The 21,465-nt window shown below is 39.9% G+C and overlaps 1 protein-coding gene across 2 annotated transcripts in view; it reads left to right on the forward strand.

The window, feature by feature from the left end:
• Nucleotides 1–16,236, forward strand: part of ATXN3 (ataxin 3) — a 36,327-nt gene extending 20,091 nt beyond the window's left edge. For both annotated transcript variants that reach the window (XM_059373499.1, XM_059373500.1), the window contains exons 9-11: nucleotides 254–350; nucleotides 6,464–6,570; nucleotides 11,990–16,236. In XM_059373499.1, the coding sequence (XP_059229482.1) occupies nucleotides 254–350; nucleotides 6,464–6,570; nucleotides 11,990–12,084 (299 nt within the window). In that variant the 3' untranslated portion in view covers nucleotides 12,085–16,236. The remainder of the gene's footprint in view (nucleotides 1–253; nucleotides 351–6,463; nucleotides 6,571–11,989) is intronic.
• The last annotated feature ends 5,229 nt before the right edge of the window (nucleotides 16,237–21,465 follow it).

A 21,465-nucleotide genomic window follows, 5' to 3' on the forward strand; every position in this document is an offset into this window, starting at 1 on the left:
GTGGCTCATTTGTTTAACTGACTGCTTTCGGCTCAGGTCATGATCCTGGAGTCCTGGGATCGAGTGCCACATCAGCTCCCTGCTCAGCGGGGAGTCTGCTTCTCCCTCTCACCCTCCCCTTTCTCATGCTCTCTTTCTCTCTCATTCTCTCTCTCTCTTTCTCAAATAAATAAATAGAATCTTTTAAAAAAATTCTTAGTTTTTAATCTTTTTAAAAAAATTGGTTTTGTATTCTGTTTTCTTTTGTTTTCAGGTAGTTCCAGAAGCATATCTCAAGATACTCCACACACCTCAGATACACATCTGACTTCAGAAGAGCTCCGGAAGAGAAGAGAAGCCTACTTTGAAAAGTAAAGTAGTTGGTACAATATTAAAATTGCATATTTAATGTGTGCTTTGTCTGTTGTGTCTACAGTTTATACGTGTAGAGCTTTGGTTTAAACTATTTTATTTGGATTCTCGCCTTTCAAAAGATTGGTTATACCCTGAACCCTGTGAACATCTGAGTGTATTTTTTTTTTAATTTATGATGAATGAACTGAAATGATAACTAGTTTTAGGGAAAACCTTTGCCTTGATACCAATTAAGTTTATATGAAATAAGGTGAAGGAAACCCATTTGAATTTCAGTCATCAAAAGAAAATGGACCAAAGCAAGAACAATGCCTGGTGATCCTCTGGATATGCTTCTTGGTTATCTGACCAATCCTGCAAAGTTCTTCTGTCACTTAACAGGAAAAAGAGCATTGTAGTCAGGAAACACACTCCCATCTCAGATAGAGGTGGTGGTTCATTGTTCTGATGGTCACTTGAGGGGTTATTGCAGGCCTATTGGCAGAGGGACATGGGGGAAAACTGTAAATTTGAATCATCAGCTCCCAAAATCCAACTGCTTAAGTGCTCTCAAATTAGAAAATAAAAATGTCATCCTTCCCAGTAATTACCATGCACAAGTTGTCTTCCCTTTTTCTTCTTTTAAGGATAAAACTTTATTTTTAAAGGTTACATAGTAAAGTAAAGGCTACACAGATAGGTAGATACTCAGATCCTCTGATCCCAGACCAGAAACCAGAAGTCCAGTGGCTGAATCTGGCCTGTTCACTGTGTTTCATCAATTCTGAGATGTATGTATTTTCACATTTCAACATAAGCATCTCACAGTCATAATTGGCAGTATTAGATGAATCTAAAATATTGGCACATTTTACATGATGGTGTAATGAAGATAATATTTACCTTGTTTTCTGTTTTGTTTTGTTTTTTTAAGTCACAGCTCAGAAGTATATGAAGGAAAGTTCTGATCAGCTGACAGCCTCTTACTGTGAGATATTTCTAGTCTTTATTCAGTGATAGATTAATGGATTTAATTATATAAAATTTCAAAATAGTGTTTATTAGTGTTTCACTTCCCTTCAAATTTTTAATTTTCTTACTTTTTAATTTTGATAAATTTCAGATATCTATAAAAGTAGGGAAACCAGCATAATGAACCCCTGTTTACTTAACGTTGCCCAGCTTTAACCAATGTCAGGCACATGGCCAGTGTAGTTTTCTGTGCCCCCATCGCCTCTGCTTTCCCCTCTCCTACCACCAAGCTAGGATTATTTTGTGACATCTAAATTATTTTATCCTTTCATCCCGTTTTTTTGGAATATAGTGAAATGTTATTGTCACACTATAATATTAATAATTACCACATGATAATTGTTAGTAATTCTACAGTATCATCAAACGTCTAGTTAGTGTTAAAAATAAGGGGTGCCTGTCTGGCTTAGTCAGTGAAGCAGGTAACTCTTGACCTTGGAGTTAAGTTTGAGTCCCACATTGGGTATGCATATTATTTATAAAATCTTTTTTTTTTTTTAAGATTTTATTTATTTATTTGACAGACACCGAGATCACAAGTAGGCAGAGAGGCAGGCAGAAAGGGAGAGGAAAGCAGGCTCCCTGCTGAGCAGAGAGCCCAATGCAGGGCTTGATCCCAGGACCCTGAGACGATGACCTGAGCTGAAGGTAGAGGCTTAACCCACTGAGCCACCCAGGTGCCCCAAACAGATATACTTTTATAGCAAAACTACGAAATTCACAAGTAGACCTAAGAAAAAGAAGATTTTTTATACTTTAAAAAACAAATCCCTTTTTTATTTTTTTTTAAAAATTTTCTTTTAGTTTTTTTGTTTTGTTTTTTTGTGGCAGTTGGGCGGGTTGAAAATGTGGAACTTTAAGATATTTCATCTTTATCATGGAGAGGATTTAAAATGTTTGAGAGTCATTGCAGCTCCTTCCAGCTTGGAGGTTAGCTGACTGGGTAGGAAGATGTGCAGTGATGGTTTCCAGCTTCAGTTTCATCATCTGCCTCCTGGTCTGACCTTGAAAATACTGCTGGGAACTTAAGGAGAACTAGAGAACGTTTTACAGTCACATTTTGCTGAAAAGAGTTAAGAGCTGACTTCTTTTTTTTTTTTTTTAATTTTTTTTTAATTTTAAAGATTTTATTTATTTATTTGACACACAGAGAAATCACAAGTAGTCAGAGAGGCAGGCAGAGAGAGGGAGGGAAGCAGGCTTTCCGATGAGCAGAGAGCCCGATGCGGGACTCGATCCCAGGACCCCGAGATCATGACCTGAGCTGAAGGCAGAGGCTTAACCCACTGAGCCACCCAGGCGCCCAAGAGCTGACTTCTTGATGTTTCTTTTCAGCATTGTCTAAGCATTCAGAATCTTGTAAGACTCATTAGTAAAGGAGCTGAGAAAAAATATTAGTCTCTAATATTAGGCCTTTCACTAGAATTCCTGATTACTTAGACTACAAGCTTCAGTCTTTGGGAACTGAGCTCTAAGGTTATTGAGCTAATAACTCTTTGTTCCTGCTGACCCTCTCTAAATGGGCCCTGGTGCTAACTTGTTATTCAAACAAATTTTGAATTCAAAATAAGGGTTTTTTTTTTTTCCATTCAAAGGGTTTATTATTCATTCAAATCGTTTTTTTCCCCTATACAGTATTTGAAGCTTCATGCCTAATGTAGTAACCACAGTATTCATGCATCAAGCATAAAAATACTGTTTAAAAACCTACTTGTTAAAAAGTCATAGTCAGTGGGGGCACTTGGATGGCTCAGTTGGCTAAGTGTCCAACTCTTTTGATTTCTGCTGAGGTCATGATCTCAGGGTTGTGAGATCCAGTGCTGCATTGGGCTCCCCACTCAGCAGGGAGTCTGCTTCTCTCTCTCTCCCTTTGCCCCCATATGCACATATGTGCATTCTCTCTCCCTCTCACTGAAATAAATCTTAAAAACAAACCAATAAAGTCATTGTTAATGAATACTAAGTAATATGTCCATAGCCAAGATATATTTTCCAGTAGTAATCTCTAAACCCATTACCTATTACTAAACCCCAAGTAAAACTTTTACATATATCAGCAATGTTACTATAATACCTACCTTAAAAACTCACAAATTGAGTGTCAAATTAGATAAAGTGTGTAAAACTATTGTGTAAAGTATTCCACAAATATCTTAGTTCCCAAGAATTTTTAATTCTTCTCCACGTATAGCTCTGAAATGATACAGATTCTTTCCTCTGTTACTAAAAAAGCATTTCCCAACAAAGAGGGAATTACTGGCATTGTCTTCGTGGTCATGGATTGCTATGATTTTTTTCATTGTTTAACACTTGAGCTCAGTACCCAGTGGCATGGCATAACAGGATTCAGTTTAAGAAACAAGCTAGTAGAGGTATTTTAAGCAGGAAAATACTTAGTACAGAAACTCAGTGCTTACCCAGTCTTAGGAAGAGCTAGAGGTATAGTCTTTAGGCCAGGCTTCCAGAATTCCAAAGACCAGCTTGTTTGAAGAGCTGTGTCCACTGCCCCAGTTGTCATCATGGGGAATTGGGATATATGGAGTTGAAGAACACACTGCTGTAGCTGTCATCCTAGGATCAGGAAGCTGCCACCACAGTTGCCTAGACATGGGAACACAAAATCTGGCCCCCACTGCAGCTGGCATGAAGCAGAATCCTGGCACGGCAGCTCCCTGACTTGACTTGCCAGCAGAGAACAGCCAAAGCAGCAGGAGGATGGTTGTGTCTCATTTCTGCGAGTGCTTAATTGATAACCAGAATCCTAGCTGTACAGAGACCTAAGATGATGTTTTTAGCTTTCTAGCCTCTGATTCCTAGGGCACATTCAAAGCCACAGTGAAAATGGTGCCGCTTTGCTGTTCAGACATGTTGCATATTACTATGTCATCAAATATGAAAAGTGTCAAAATTGTTTCAAGGTTGGCAACTCATTTACTTCTCACTTTTCATAAATTTAAAGTAGAATAAAGGTTATCCCTCTTAAGGTCACTGCCTCACCTACCGCGCTCCTGAGTTCTGACATACTGTCTTGATTGAAGGGGGAAAGGGCATGGAGAGAGAGCTGATGGGCCAGGATTTTCCTCCCGCCTCACAAGCCTGTCTCATGCACATCCCAGACTCAGGGTGTGCTGGTGGGAGCATCCTGCCGTCTTGGGCATCGTTAGTCCCGCATGCCTGAGAATAAACTGAGACAAATGTCGGTATACTTGGGTTTTCTTTGTTACTCATATTTAAAACAGAAGATTGAGACTCTAAGGGGAAAAAAGTATGCTATTCTATTAATAGTGTTACTGGTAAATTTAAAATACTGGTTCCTTTAAAAATCCTTCTAAACATTTATTTTTAAAGCTATGGCTTCTCAGAGTATCAGCTTTTTGTAAGGTTCATCTAATTTTCAACATATATGTCTGCATATGATGTGAAATAATTTGAAATTTATGTAAAAGCAGAAATAGTTAACAGAATTCCTTTATACCTTTTGCCCAAATTCCCCAATTGTTGACATTTCTGAGGGGTTTAAACGTAACTTGCAGACATGATCTCCCATTACATCTCAGTACTTCAGTATGTATTTTTTTATATACAAGGACACTGTCCTACATATTTATTTATTTTTTAAAGATTTTATTTATTTATTTGACTGACAGAGATCACAAGTACGCAGAGAGGCAGGCAGAGAGAGAGGAGGAAGCAGCCCCCTGCACCACCACCCCCATCCCCGCCAAGCAGAGAGCCCGATGTGGGGCTCGATCCCAGGCTCGATCCATGGTCTGAGACCATGACCTGAGCCGAAGGCAGAGGCTTTAACCCACTGAGCTACCCAGGCACCCCTGTCCTACATACTTAGATCATAACCACCGTGTTAAAAGTTTTAAAATGTGGATTTTTCGGGCGCCTGGGTGGCTCAGTGGGTTAAACTGCTGCCTTCGGCTCAGGTCATAATCTCAGGGTCCTGGGATCGAGTCCCGCATCAGGCTCTCTGCTCAGCAGGGAGCCTGCTTCCTCCTCTATCTCTCTGCCTACTTGTAATCTCTCTCTGTCAAATAAATAAATAAAATCTTTTAAAAATAAATAAATAAATAAATAAAATGTGGATTTTTCTGACATTGTTTTTCTGTCTGAAGAAATACAGGGAAAATTTATTTATTTATTTATTTATTTATTTATTTATTTTTAAAGATTTTATTTATTTATTTGACAGACAGAGATCACAAGCAGGCAGAGAGGCAGGCAGAGAGAGAGAGGAGGAAGCAGGCTCCCCGCCGAGCAGAGAGCCCGATGTGGGACTCGATCCCAGGACACTGAGATCATGACCTGAGCCGAAGGCAGCGGCTTAACCCACTGAGCCACCAAGGCGCCCCAGGGAAAATTTATTTTAATGCAATAAATGGTACTGAAACTTGATCATGCATCTTAAAGTTACATTCTTTCATTGATCAAGTATTTGGTGAATGCCTGCTAATGTGACAGGCACTATTTTAGGCACTTAGGAAACGAGATAAAGTTTGTGTTCTTGTTAGCTGATGCTGGAAAGAGGGAGACACAGAGTATCAGATGGTGATAAGTTGATGCCAGAAATGGAAAGGGAGCAGCGATGAGCTAATGAGAGTACTTGGAGATTGCTGCCGGTGGCTGGTCAGGAAAGGTCTCTCGGAGGACATGCTGAATCTCAGAGCTGGAGGACAAGGAGGAGCTGGCCATGGAAAGATCATGTTAATTTGCGTGGTAGTTGGGATGCTTTATATTCTCAAAGGTGCTTATTTTTAGTGACTTCAACAATATTAAGGATCTGTAAACCAACATGTTTGCATAAGAATAGCTACCAGCAAATGCTTATGTTGATGTGTTATTTTGTGGTGAAAATCTTTACCTGTTAATCTGATAATTCAGATTTTGTATCTAGGGCTCCTAGGATCCGCACTGTGATACTTTCAAGTAACATAAATCGGACTTATTGCTTTGGCATTCTTTTGTGGAGTTCGTGACAATGACTCTTGTTTTGTGGAACTTTATATTTTCCATGTGAATACTTTTTCTCATGGCATATTTATTCTTAAGGTTTGTTTTTTTAATGTACATTCACTTTTGACTGTTTCAGGCAGCAGCAGCAGCAGCAGCAGCAGCAGCAGCCGGGTCCTCCGGGACAGCTTTCACAGCCGTGTGAGAGACCGACCACAAGTTCAGGAGCACTGGGCAGTGATCCAGGTATGCATCTCTGCGCATGCTCTGACACAGGCTCCCTGTGATCTTGGCTTTACAGGCTTTTTTTTCTCCCCTCCTTAATATACTGAAACTCTTGTATAACTTCATAATCTACTAAATCCTTAGATTAAGAAGCAGGCAGACTAGAGTACTCAGTGAATATGTTTCTTTAGAATTACAAACAACAGGGCAGTCATTAGGTGTCCGCCTTTAGGTTGAATGATCCCAGGGTCCTGTTGGGCTCCCTGCTCAGTGGGAAGCCTGCTTCTCCCTCTCCCCCTGCTCATGTTCCCTCTCTCACTGTCTTTCTGTCAAATAAATAAATAAAATCTTAAAAAAAAATTATAAACAATACAATGCAATTATAAGTTGCAATTATAAAAACAATGCAACTATAAATTGCAATACTTGCAATTTAGAGTAATTAATAATTCTCCAAAAATTTCTCAGATATAATGGATACTAGTAGTTGGAAGATGAATACATTTTACCCCCTGAAAAACTAAAATGCCCAAGTATAGTCTAGAATTATTTATCAGGCCTTGGTTTAATAGGTCTTAAACTTTGGTCAGTTATTGGTAGTACAAGTTGAGTAAGAAAACAACTGTATGTGACAAAGGCCAAGAAAATTCAGATGGGCAAAGATTTGAACAGATCCTTCACCAAACATATGGTTGACAAAGAAGCCCATGAAAATATGGTCACTATTAATAATCATTAAGGAAATGTAAGTTAAAATACAAAGAGATACCATTGCACACCTTATTATAAGAATGGTTTAATAAAAAAATAAAATCGAGAGTACCAAATGCTGGCTAGGATCAGAGCAGCTAGACACCCATACATTGTTGGTAGGAATATAAAATGGTACAGAAACTTTGGAAAATGGTTTAGTATTTTCTTATAAACTTAAATGTACACTTAACCATATGATTCAGTAGGCCCCACTCCTAGGTATGTAACCAAGAAAAAAAAAATAAAACATAAGTACCCAGAAAAACTTGCAGGTGAATGTTCACAGCAGCTTCATTTTTAAAGATTTTATTTATTTATTTGACAGAGAGAGAGAGAGATCACAAGTAGGCAGAGAGAGATAGAGAAGCAGGCTCCCCACTGAGCAAAGAGCCTGATGTGGGGCTTGATCCCAGGACACTGAGATCATGACCCAAGCCGAAGGCAGCGGCTTAATCCACTGAGCCACCCAGGCACCCCACAGCAGCTTCATTTTTAATTATCAGAATCTATAAGTTACCTAACTGTGGTCCTTCAGTGGTGAGTGTATGCACAAACTGTGGTACTTGCAAACAGTGGACTACTATTTCACAATAAAAAGAAATGAACTGGTGCTTTTCCCTATTCTCCTGCTATTTACAGCTAATAACCGTGGACATTTATAACAAATGTAAGAAAATTCTGAAAGGCAGAGAGAAGACAGGCTGTATAGGAGGCTCAAGGACCAGAGGAATGACACAGTAATGTGTAACCTGGATTTTCTTTTTGTCTCACATATTCTGGACTTGGTGCTGAAGTAGCCACAGTAAGGATGAAGTAATAAAGCCTGTTCTGTATGGTCAAAAGGGACTACTTAGCAAGTAAAAACTTTGAGATAATAAATACTCTATTCCAGCCAAACAGGATTAGGTAAATAAACTGGCCTTACTGTCACCCCACGCCATCGACACAGACCAAGTAGGAGGATAGACTGGTATCCCAGTTGCCAGGAACGAGGTGTACCTCCTGCTTCCCCTGGCCAGGGTGGTGTCAGAGAAAGCCATGTGGGAAGCTGGGACTTTGGGTTCCTCCAGGAGACAACGGGGGGCTCTTTCCCATGGTGTCCATGGTTGTAGGGAGCCTAGACTTCCCCCCACCAATACAATGTGGAGGCATCCCTCTGGCTTCTTGCCTGGCTGGTTTCAAAAGAGGCCCAGTGGAGAATTGGAGTTAGTGATTTGAGGCACTAAGGAGGCCATACCCAGAATGTCGGTGAGAGGCGGTAAGGAGGCATTCCTGCCCCTTCCGGTCAAGGAGCTAGCAGTGGAGAACAGCGAGGAGCCAGAACCCCCACATGGGCACAGAAGTAATGATCACACACACGCTCCCTGTCTTGGGCTGCAGCAGGGCAGTGCCCCTCTCCCCCACTTGGTGCTATGTCAGAAGAAGCCTCCTAAAAGAGAAGATTTAAGTAAGACCTATAGTCTTACAAAATGCAACACCACAGATGTTTAGGATGTGATCAGAAGTGTTACCATACCAAGAGCCAGGGAAAATTCAACTTGATTGAGAAAAGACAGTTCATAGATACCATTACCAAAATGACACTGGTATCAGAATAAATTCTCACAAGGATTTTTAAAGCAGCCATCATAAAAATGCTACACTAAGCAATTATGAACATGCTTAAAATAAATGAAGAAACAGAAAGCTTCAAGAAAAGAAATAGAAGATGAACTAAATGGAAATTTTAGAGCTGAAAAATAATAATACCTGAAATTTGAAAGTGCAGTGGTTGGATTCAACAGGTAAATGGAAGGACAGAGGAGAGAATCCATGAACTTGAGGACTGTTGTCCATTCTGAGCAACAGCGAGAATTAGACTGGAAAAAATTAACAAAACCTGTGGGACTATAGTAGAAGATCTAATGTGCCATGGGAATCCTAGGAGATGAGGAGGGTGGGGCTGCAAAAATACTTGAAGACATAATGGCTGAAAATCCCCAGCTTTGGCAAAAGATATAAAACTACAGAATCAGGGTACCTGGGTGGCTCACTAGGTTAAATGTCTGACTCTTGATTTTGGCTCAGGTCATGGTCTCAGGTTGTAAGATCAAGCCCCATGTTGGACTCCACACTGTGCATGAAGTCTGCTTAAGATTCTCCCTCCCTCCCTCCTTCTCTCTCTGCCCCTCCCTGCCTAATAAATAAATTAATTAATTAAATAGAACTGCAGAATTAAGAAGCCAAGTGTAGCTCTGACAGTTAAGCACAAAGAAATTTATGCCAGAACATCATAGTCTAACTTCTGAAAACTGAACAAAAGAGGAAAATCTTGAAACCAACTAGAAAAATCTTGAAACCAACTAGAAACATCTTGCCTATAGAAATTTGTATGATAGCACATTTCTCACCTGAAATCACGGATATCAGTAGGAAGTGGCACAAGTTGTTTTTTTTTTTTAAGATTTATTTATTTTACAATCTTCAAGCATGCATGAGCAGGCAGGGGCAGAGAGAGAATCTTCAAGAGATTCTCCATTGAGCACAGAGCCTGATCTCATGACCCTGAGATCCTGACCTGAACCAAAATCAAGAGTCAGATGCTTAAACAACTGAGCAACCTAGGCGCCCTTCATTTTTCAAGTGTTGGAAAGGAAAAACAACCCAGGGGCACCTGGGTGGCTCAGTCGGTTAAGCATATGCCTCTGGCTCACGTCATGATCCCGGACTTCTGGGATTGAGTCCTGAGTCAGGCTCCCTACTTGGTGAGGAGTCTGCTTCTCTCTCTCCCTCTGCCCTCTCCCCCTTACTGGTAGTTTCTCTCCCTCCCTTTCTCAAATAAACAAGATATTAAAAAAAAGAAAAGAAAAAAAAAGGAACCCTAGAATTCCCAGTGAAAATTTCCCTCAGGAATGAAGAGAAAAATTAAGAGAATTTTCATTTGTAGACCCATCCTAAAATAATGGCTAAAGGAAGTTTTGTAAATAGAAATAATGGGGGCGCCTGGGTGGCTCAGTCATTAGGAGTCGGCCTTCCACTCAGGTCATGATCCCAGGGTCCTGGGATCGAGCCCCATGTTGGGCTCCTTGCTCAGCACCTGCTTCTCCCTCTCCCACTCTCCCTGCTTGTGTTTCCTCTCTCGCTGTATCTCTCTCTGTCAAATAAATAAATGGAATCTTTAAAAAAAGAAAAAACCAGAAATAATAAGAATTAATCTGGGAACATTAGAAAGAAAAAAAGAAGAGTAGTAAGAGTAAAAATATGGGTAAGCAATAGATACTGCTCTCCTTTTGAGTTTTCTAAATTATGTTGGATTGAAGCAAGAATTAGAATATTGATTTTGCTTTTAGTGTATATGTAGAAAATATTTAAGGCAATTACATTATAAATGGTAGAATAAAGGGAGGTGAAATTTCTATGTTTTTCAGTCATTCTGGAAAATAGTTTGTCAATTTCTTTAAAAACTGAACTTGTACCTACCATACAACCCAGCAGTTACACTCCTGGACATTTATCTCAGAGAAATGAACACTTAACCTTTTCATGCAAAAACCTGTACACAAATGTTCATAGCAGTTTTATTTCTCATAATCAAAATCTGGAGACAACCAAAATGTTCTACAGAAAGGCAGAGAAGTTTAAACAAGTGGTAGTATATCTATGAAATACTACTCAGGACTAAAAAGAAACCAGCTCTTGATACATGAGCAGTTTGGTTGTGCCTCAAGGGCACTATGCTAAGTGCAGGAAAGATTTGTTACAGTGTGGTTATATTTGTGTAACATTATAAAAATGACAAATTTGGGGGCACCTGGGTGGTTCAGTCGGTTAAGCATCCGCCTTTGGCTCAGGTTATGATCCCAGGGTCCCGGGATTAAGTCATGCATAGGGTTCCCTGCTCAGCCAGGGAGTCTCCTTATCCCTCTGCCTCTCCCCCTACTTGTGTTCTCTCTCTCTCTGTCAAATAAATTAATAAAATCTTCAAAATAAAAAATAAAAATGAAAAATTTGTAGAGATGGAGAACAAATTAGTGGCTGCCTGCAGTTAGGGAAGTTGTGGGCAGAGAAGTGGGTGTGAATCAAGGGACAGCAGGAAAGAAATCTTTGTGGTAGTTGAACAGTTCTCCGTCCTGGTTGTGGTGCTGGTGGTTACACAAATCTACACATGTAACGAAATAGCATAGAACTACACACAACTTTGTACCAATGTCAATATCCAAGTTTGGGGGGGCTGTAGTTCCTTAGGATTTAACTATTGGGTGAAATTGAGCCAAAATGTACACAGGAGCCCTTTGAACTATCTTTGCAATTTCCTGTAAATAAATTGTTTAAAAACAAGATAACAAAGGTAACAAATTATGTATATGTATGTACACACACACACGAAGTTTAATTTTTCATTTAGCTTAATGTACTTGTTTTGAAATATAGAATAAATGTATTACGGGGATTGACCACAAAGGGGCAGCATGTGCAAATTTGGGAGAGCAGTGGGCAGGTCCGGATCTGGTGGTGATGGTAGTTATATGGCTCCATCCATTTGTCAAAACTTATAAAACTGTAAGAGTGCATGTTACTTTATTTAAGTATTAAAATTTTTAAAAGGAAGCTATAGTAGTCAAATGTATTTTCTAAGAGCTTACCTTTTGATGACTTTGAGAATCTTCCAGAAACATCTGAGAGAGATGCTTGTTTTCTTTCCCAACAGGAGATGCTATGAGTGAAGAAGACATGCTTCAGGCAGCCGTGACCATGTCTTTAGAAACTGTTAGAAATAATTTCAAAACAGAAGGGAAAAAATAATACCTTTTACAAATCATTTAGATACTCATATTTTCCAACATTATTATTCTGTGTGGTTACAGCATAGAGGGTCCATTTTAGTAATGTGTCAAACAACGTTCAACAGAGGAGATAAGACTGTTAGGTGGTTTGCAACAAAAAGATGAGAAAGTGGAAAAATGCACCAGTTGTGGGACTAAATAGTGATCCTCCAAACACTAGCCAAAGAGGCATTTAGCAATTAAAGAAATTTAAAATAGTTTTCTAAATGTTCCTTTTTCTTTCTTGAGTGTGCAATATCTCACATGTCTAAAATTAGGGCATTTTTCTTGGATCTTTTTGCAGACCAACTAATTAGCTCTTGCCACAGAACTTTTTCCATACATGTTCTCATCTTTTCTGTTCAGGTTGTTTGACTCACTTTCCATTATCTCATAGTTGCTTTTCTTTCTCATTAACCAAGTTAACCTTTTAGGACAGTGTCTCTTTTCTGTGTTGATAGTAGTAACAGTTCCAGAAAGATCCGCTGCTTTCCCTCAAATTATGTAGCGTGCCCTTGGATGTTTCTCATGTTATTTCTCTAATCACAGTTTCTTTGCTACTTGGTTTTCCTTACTTTTCTACAGCTCTTTTGAAAGATGGTAATCTTTCTGGAGGTTTTGCTTTTTAAGCCCTCTAAGATGGGATCATTAGTTCATGATTCTGGTGCATTCCAAAATGCTGAAATCAACAAGTATTTGAGAATAAATGAGAATTTTTTTTTAATGTGTGAGCACATCCTTTTCTAGATGTTTTATAAATGTCTTCTCAATTATGTTAGACTGTCACAGCTCTGCTGTGACTTTTTCTCCTGCACCTTGATATTTCCTTTTCTCCAATTGAGAAAAATAGGAGAAGCACAGTATGTAAGCAAGTTTCCTTCTGTGTCAGACTTCACAAATAATACCCACCATGAATGTATGGGAGACAAAGTTTGGCTTTCAATTTAGTGGCAGCTTCATTTTATTCTCTCTTGTGACCGGAGCTCTCTTGTTTACAGTGGAGTCACGGGACATAGATGTCTGCTTCTGCTGCATATCTTGTAGTAGGTATTATTTTCTAGAGATGATGATCTGGAACATGAAATTAATCTACTAACAAAAGTACATTTACATTTATACTGTGATTTGACACTCACATCATGTTTAAATAGCTTAAGAATTACAGAAGTCACACAGTACTTAATGGGTCTGTAAATAAGAAAGCCTTTAGTTTTGATAAACATTCTTTAATTGGGATGCACAGAAAGTTTCTTGCTGTGTCAGTACAGTGGTATGATTTTGGTGAAAATTAACTATGTCTCTCTGAAATAGACATTTCGGATCCTGTCACTTACTCCCCATCCCTCATTCTCCACCCCCTTTGAAGCCCTTTGAAATGTTGAATTATTCATAAGCTGAAAGTTAGGAAATTTCAGCTAACAACATAGAAAATTAAAGTATGATATGTTGCCATAACTTGTGTATGGCTACACATTTTATCAGGGAAATTTTTTTGACCTAGGATTTATTGCTGAGTTGAAAGGAGATGAAAAAACACCTTTTATGATTATGAAATAGCTTTTTTTTTTTTTTTTTGGATAGAGACAAATTTTTTTTAGTCATTATTTTGTGCCAAATAACATTTTCTGAAGTTTCCCTTGCAAAAGTAGACTGTTTTACTTTAAAATCTAAAGTTTTCTTTTGAGAATTGAAAATGTTTCAGAAGAGTTATAAAACTTTAGAATTGCAAGGGACATTGGCTTTAGTACTGCTCCCTCAAGATTTATAAACCAAAATATTTTAAGAGTGAACATTTCTGTAGTAATCCCCAATATACTTGTCCTATTTTCCATGGATATTAGTTTTTACCTTATCCCATTGGAAAAATCCATTAAACTTTTCATACACGAATGAGTGACTTACCTAATATAAAATGAGAAAAGAAATATGCATTTGAAAGTTTTAACCTTAGAGTTTATAAAGTTCTTATATTACACGCCTTTCTTAAAGCACTTAAGGAAATATGGCATGTTGACCTTCATTTAGGGATTTTTTTTTTCCTCTGCAGCAGAGTTGAGCACACATTGAATACATTTGAATGTGTTTAGTTTATTTTGAATATTGCATTTGGCAGGCAGATCCAGAATGACTAGAGAACTGCCAAATTTTTGGATTGGCTTAAACTTAATTTAGATTCCATTCCTTAATTGATTGGCCAGTATGAAAAGATGCCAATGCTCATAATTATAGTATCAGAAAACTTAGTTATACAAAGTTATAGTTCATACATCAGGAACTGTTATTTACTGTAAGCAACCTGCAAGAAAGAAACAATGAAATTCACAGTAGCTGTCCTGCTCAGAACTCTATATAAAGATTTCCATTCTGTTTTACCAATTGGGAACACCTTAATGTTTAATATTTAAACTACTGGTATCATTTTTCTAATGTATAAATTGCGTTACCAGGATAAAATACGTACAGTGGTTATGCTAGTGTTTAAACACATTTTGGAACCACTTTCATATTTTGAGATGTCAAAAATATAATAAGTATTTATGTTTTAAAAATTCACAGTAGTTTAAAGAAATTAACAGTAGTTAACCTCTGCTCTAAAATCATCAATAAACATTTTTACAGTAATTCACATACAGATATTTCAGTAATGTAAATTGAAAAGATTGCTGCAGGTAAACTATATTTTAACTTTTAAGATCCTGATCGAATAATTTACAATTCACAGAATACTTAAGGAGGTGCTTTTTTTTTCTTTAAAACTTGATTTTTCTTAATTAAGACTTTATTCATGCCAAAGTTAATGAAAAAAGTTCAACACTGGTTGAGGGTCATTATAGGCAAAACTACCAATAGTCTGTGGTTTTTCATGTAATACTCAGTTGAATAAAGTAAATTTTATTCCTGTCAGAGCCTGAATCACATTTTTAATGTCTGCATGTTTGATACTCTTTTTAAATAGTATCATGCCAGTGCCAAGATTTACTAAATGTGTTAAAATTGGCCTATTGGGCCCACACAAATTTAAAGAAGATTGAGTCAGTGCGTAAGCAAAATACAGTGATAGAAATTAAAATATCTCCAGTTGAAATAAATCTCGATGTCAAGAGAACTCAATAATATTGATGCCTTCCTATTTAAAACTTTATGTGCAACTGGAAAGCCCAATGACCACTACTCTAAAAGTAAATAGTTTGTTGTATCTGGGCCCTAACAAGTACAGAGATATTATATATGTGACCTTAATTAAGAAAAAACAGATTGGATAACTAATCCTTTCAGCAGTGTCAATAATTTTTCATATTTTCAAAAAAAAAAAACTCCTTTATTCCTGGTCCCTTTATGAAGCAGCATCTTCTGCTAAAGAGATAAACTGGCTTGTATTTTTTAGTCTTACATTAGCAAAAATGTTTTGTTCCGTTTTACTTTCATGAATGAAAAGATTATTGACACAGTTGTTTAATTCTTGAATTTTTATTTTTTTTATTTGAAGATCTTTGCTTTTATTTTTGCAAAATGTTCTGGCATTTTAAGAATTAATACTAGTTACAATTTCTAAATTTACAGTAATTGGCATGTTTAACAATAGTGTATCAGTAAATATATTAAGACTGTGGATTCATAGACAAGGAATGGGAAGCAATAGTGAAATGTATGTAAAAATTCCTGACTCGTTTAGGAAGCACTTCACCTTCTTGCATAGTTCAAAGGTGAATGTCTCCAGGAACTTTTTTAAATTTTTTTTTAAAGAGAAAGATGTACATTGGAATGTGAAAAATTAATTTCTATAACACTGGACTACTAGAAATAACTTTGTAAAAATTACTGTTCTGTATAAACTATTTGAAATTCAAGTACAAAGAAAACACCTGAAAAGCATTGTCTTTTGGCCATGACACCAGTGCACTGTGGCGGTGCCATTTGCTCAGGACCTAACTCCGTAGCCCTCTCTGTGTGTGCCCTCCCTCCAAGTTCTGTTGCAGTTACTACACACACAGGTCTTCCTGTCTGGTCCTTAGAAAAGCCGGGCTTCCAAAGCACTGTTGAACACTGAGGATTCTATTGTTAATGTGGATGTTCGATGAGTTGTATTTTAAATATCAAAGATTATTAAATAAAGATAATGTTTGCTTTTTTATTTCTGTTTTCATTTGTGTTGATGGGTTAATTCCTAGCCTTGCTAATTAAGCAAAGGATGGTGGGAAGACCAGCTGCCTCTGCACCACCTGAGAGCTTTCCAGAAATGCAGAGCTTTAGGCCACACCTACTAACTCAGGACCTGTGTTTTTAACAAGACCCCCCAAGGAATCACATGCAGATTCAAGTATGAGAGGCTTGTTTTATGGGCAGTTTGTGACAAATAAAAGGGGTGGGGCACTGATAATCCATTCCAGCTCACTGCTGCCCAAGGGCCCACTATTACTGGAACCTCTCATCTTTTCTTAGAGATGCTAGGTCCAAAATTTTACTTGAAATCTGATTTTTAAATGGTTGCTCCATTGCTTCTATAACCCTGAGGGCCAAAATAAGCACGTTGGTAACAATTTTTTAGGAGTGCTGTTTTTTCCTCCTCCAACTCTGGACACCAGAATCCAACTGTAGTAATTCGAACACTTGGACGGATCGAGGGTTCTAGAATCCTCAAATCATAATGAGGGTTATATATCCATTTTATCCTTAATTAGGGTTGGGCAAGAATATTGAAATATAAAATGTTCAAACTGATTACATGAATCTTAGCAAAACCTCCTAGCTTTGTGCTTAGAAGGACCGTTTCGTTGAATTTGGATGCCACCAAATGGCTCTGATCTCATCAATACCTACTTGTGGGCCCCATGAATTTTAAGTTGAAGACCCATTTTATACGTTAGTTGATATAAAAGGGAATTTGAGGGTTGTCTTTATCCCCAAGATTTGCATGTTTGGGGACTCTTTAACCATTTTGTCACCAAAGGCTCAAAAGTTCATTCTTTAGGGGCGCCTGGGTGGCTCAGTGGGTTAAAGCCTCTGCCTTTGGCTCAGGTCATGATCCCAGGGTCCTGGAATTGAGCCCCGCATCAGCAGAGAGCCTGCTTCCTCCGCTCTCTCTGCCTGCTTCTCTGCCTACTTGTGATCTCTGTCAAATAAATAAAATCTTTAAAAAAAAAAAAAAGTTCATTCTTTAAGTAATTTGGGTTGGGCTGACCTACTCTCTCGACGTTTCCCCTTTACACACTGTGGTCCTAGCAGGCCTCCTTTGGGTCTTTCCCACCCCCCGGGTGCTCCCTAACATTCTCCTCGCTCCCTTCCCTTTGCTCGTTTGATATCCCTGCCCCAGAAGTCTGTTGGCCACCCCCTTGCTGGGAGGGCTCTTTCAACGGGGCTACCACCCTTTGCTGTGCCCTGTTCTCCCCCACCATCGTTCCAGTGCTTTCTGTGTTGGGAACGGCAGCCTGTCTCGGGCTGCTAGCAAGAAACGATCACTGTGGCATTCATTCACTCATTCAGCAAAACATCCGAGCACTCCCTGTGTGCCAGGCATGGTTCTGGGTCCTTGGAAATAAGAGTCATGAGTCAGATAATGTGCTCTTGTCCTTGCATTCTGGCTGGCTGTTACACAGAGGAAACCTTTCATGAGCATAACTTCACAACATGTAAAGAACTGTGCTTGTTCTGTGAGCTCCGAAGACAAACAGGGTGATGCACTGGAGTGTGATTGAGAGGGAGGACCGCTCGTTCTGGATGCAAGGAAAGGCCTGCGCAGAGGTGACCTTCACACAGACACCTGGTAACTCCTGAGGCGGCCCTGCAAAGGTGAGGGGCGAGAGACCGGCCTGAAGAAACGGCAAGCACAGCAGCTCTGAGGTGAGGGCTGGGTTGTGTCCGAGAAACGGAGAGAAGGCTGGAAGAGGCTAGCAGGTAGTGAAGAGAGATGGAATTAGGATGTAGACAATTTCTGTAAGCTTTTATAAATACAGATAAGTTTGTATTGTTCTATAATACCAAGCCATCTGCTTCCATTTTCTAAAATAGCCCCCACTTCTTTCTAGAATAGTCCCAAGACTTTTTAAAAAAAAATCTTTTTTTTAAGGATTTATGAGAGAGAGAGAGAGAGAGAGAGAGAGCATGCGTGAGTGTGAGCAGCGGGGAGGGGCAGACAGAATGAATCTCCAGTGGACACCCAGCTGAGAACAGAGCCTCACTCGGGCTCAATCCCCCGACCCTGAGATCATGACCTGAGCCAAAATCAAGAGTCAGACACTTAACTGACTGAACCACCCAGGTGCCCCCGAAAAAATAATCTTTTAAAAAGTTTATTAACTACATCTACCAAAGATCACGCCAGTGCTCACCTTCAGCAACCCCCAAAACTGGCTGTATTTTAGCATTAAAGATGCTGCTTAACATACCTGAGATCAGGATTTCAGGCAAGCCTCCCATTCCCCACCTGTGCATTTTGTTTTTCTACCTCCCATATCTATGCAATTGTTTTCATCACTATCAGACAATTATAGTTCGTTTTGAAATCTTGGCGTCATATTTTGGTTGGTAATCCACATCAACTGTAGCGATTAATACCCAGATATTACCCAGTTACTCTACGCCTTTCGTCCAGGACGCCATCATATTATGGTAAGCATGAGCAACAGTATCATTGCTCTTCACTTGGACTTCAGCCTTTAGATTTGGTGGTTGGAGAAAAACAATATAACTGACTTTATTAGCTCTAAGTTTTTTCTCTCTCAGCTCAAGAAAACCAGAGCTGATTGGGCACTACATAGTGTAAAGAATTTTTTTTTTCCTCTTAAGAATCTGCTTTCCGGCGGCACCTAGGTGGCTTAGTCCGTTAAGCCTCTGCCTTTAACTCAGGTCATGATCTCAGGGTCCTGGAATCAAGCCCCCTGTTAGGCTCCCTGCTCAGCGGGAAGCCTGCTTCTCCCTCTCATCCCCAGCTCATGCTCTCTATCGATATCTCTGTGTCTCTCTCAAATAAATAAATTTTTAAAAAAATCTTTAAAAGAATCTGCTTTCTGTATTTTTTTTTAAGATTTTATTTATTTATTTGACAGAGATCACAAATGGGCAGAGAGGCAGGCGGGGGCAGGGAGGGGGGAGAAGGCTCCCCGCTGAGCAGAGCCTGATGCGGGGCTCAATCCCAGAACCCTGGGATCATGACCTGAGCTGAAGGCAGAGGCTTTAACCCACTGAGCCATCCAGGCGCCCCTGCTTTCTGTATTCTTGCTTTACATACATGGATGGCTTCATTGCTAAGATCGATTCATGGTTCAAGAGAGCTGCTGCAGGCAGGGACCATGGTTACATCTGCATTCCAGCAATTAGAAAGCAAAAGGATGATGGAAGAAGGCCATGTGCCCATCCTTTTTTAAAAATATCTGTGTTTAAAGTGGGACTCGGATTCACGACTCTGAGATCAAGTGCCCCATGCTCTACTGAATGAGCCAGCCATGTGCCCCCATGTGCCTTTTCCTTAAGGTTACCTCCTTGAAGTTGCATATGCCATTTCCACTTACATTTACATGGGCCAGAACTGAATCACATGGCCCTTCTCAGCTATAAGACCTTTATTTGGGTTGGTCATGAGTCTTAGCTTGGGCATCCTAGAGGCAGACCCTGAGATGAGGTTTCCTGTGAAAGTTATTATTATTATTTTTTTTTTACGTGTTTCCAGGGGCACCTGGGTGGCTCAGTCAGTTAAGCGTCTGACCTCATTTCACATGATCTCAGTGTCCTGGGATTGAGTCCCCTCATTGAGCCCTGCATCAAGCCCTGCACTGGGCTTGCCGCTCAGCAGGGAGTCTGATTCTCCCTTTCCCTCTGCCCTACCCCTACTCATGCACTCTCTCTCTGAAATAAATAAAATCTTTAAAAAGAAAAAAAAAGTAATTCCAGGAAGAAAGGGAAGGGTAAGAAAGTGGAATAAGGAAAGGAAGCCAAGCAAGGGTATAACAATAAGCAAAGGCTTAATCCTGCAGACAGATCCGGTCGGATACAGTATATTCACATCTTGGAGTTGTTACATCGTGGCCAGGGAGCTGCATCATTTTATTTTATTTTTTTTAAAGATTTTAATTATTTATTTGACAAAGAGAGTAGGGGGTAGCAGGCTCCCCGCTGAGCAGAGAGCCCGATGTGGGGCTCGATCCCAGGACCCTGAGATCATGACCTGAGCCAAAGGCAGAGGCTTAACCCACTGAGCCACCCAGGCACCCCTCATTTTAAATACTACTACACGGGGTTGTCTCAGCATCTCTGGGAACACACACAGTTCCTCCGGCAGAGGAACACCTGTTGAGAGTGAAAGCACCCCAAGGAAAGGTGTGCACAAAAGAGGTAAAAGGATGAAGGGGTCAGGGGCCCCGGCATTTTCTGCTATACCACGCATCCAGGCAACAAGGGAGGGTTCAATAACTGTGTGTGAAGTGGAGAACACACTCTGGGAAACGATTAGCCACTGCTAGATGAGGCGACGGCAGAAGTGAGATGTGTGGCATTTTGGGCAAAGATGGAAAGTCTGTACAGGACTGAGCAGAGCTGAGGAGGCCGAACACTGTGTTGAAGAGAGGTGCACGCAATAGCAAACAGGAGACAAAAGCAACAACTATCTTGGAAGGTGGGGGTGAGATGTGGACTGAAATCAAGAGGATTGATTTAAAGTCTCCAAAACTAGCAGAGACCCCAGAGAGGAGGCACTAACCAATTAAAACAAAACAAAACAAAACAAACAAAACAAAACACAATGCTTTTAAATAATTTGCTTAACTAAAAGATATAGTTTTTTAAAGTGTTTGCTGAATGCCCAGCATAATGAATGAAACTATAAACAACCGATTGCAAAACACATCACTATTAATTTCAGAGCATCGGGGCACCTGGGTGGCTCAGTCGGTTAAGCATCTGCCTTCAGCTCAGGTCACGATTCCAGGGTCCTGGGATGGAGCCCCTTGTCCGGGCTCCCTGCTCATCAGGGAGCCTGCTTCATGCTCTACCTGCCACTCCCCCTGCTTGTGCTCTCTCTCTCTGATAAATAAACAAACTAATTAATTAATTATTTAAAGTGAAATAAAGTGGGTTTTTTTGCTTACACTTGCATAAATAAACCCATTTAGATAGTTTTCTCACAACGGCTCGGCCTGAAGCGCAGGTGCAGCGGGCGGGGACAGCCGCTTCACCCCTGGCGCTTGAGACCACTCCCCCAGAGGCCGAAGCCGGCGCGCTACGTGGAGGCTGACCTTGCCCTGCTCCGGAGGTTTGCAGCCCCAGCGAGGCGCTCTCGGTCCTCCGCGATCCCACGCTCCCTTGCACCAAGGACACGTCCGGCAGCTCCGCAGAGCCCTTCTACGCCAGCGCGGCGCCTCTCTATGATCCA

The sequence above is a fragment of the Mustela nigripes genome, chromosome 13 (assembly GCF_022355385.1).
Source record: "Mustela nigripes isolate SB6536 chromosome 13, MUSNIG.SB6536, whole genome shotgun sequence".
Taxonomy (NCBI): Eukaryota; Metazoa; Chordata; class Mammalia; order Carnivora; family Mustelidae; genus Mustela; species Mustela nigripes.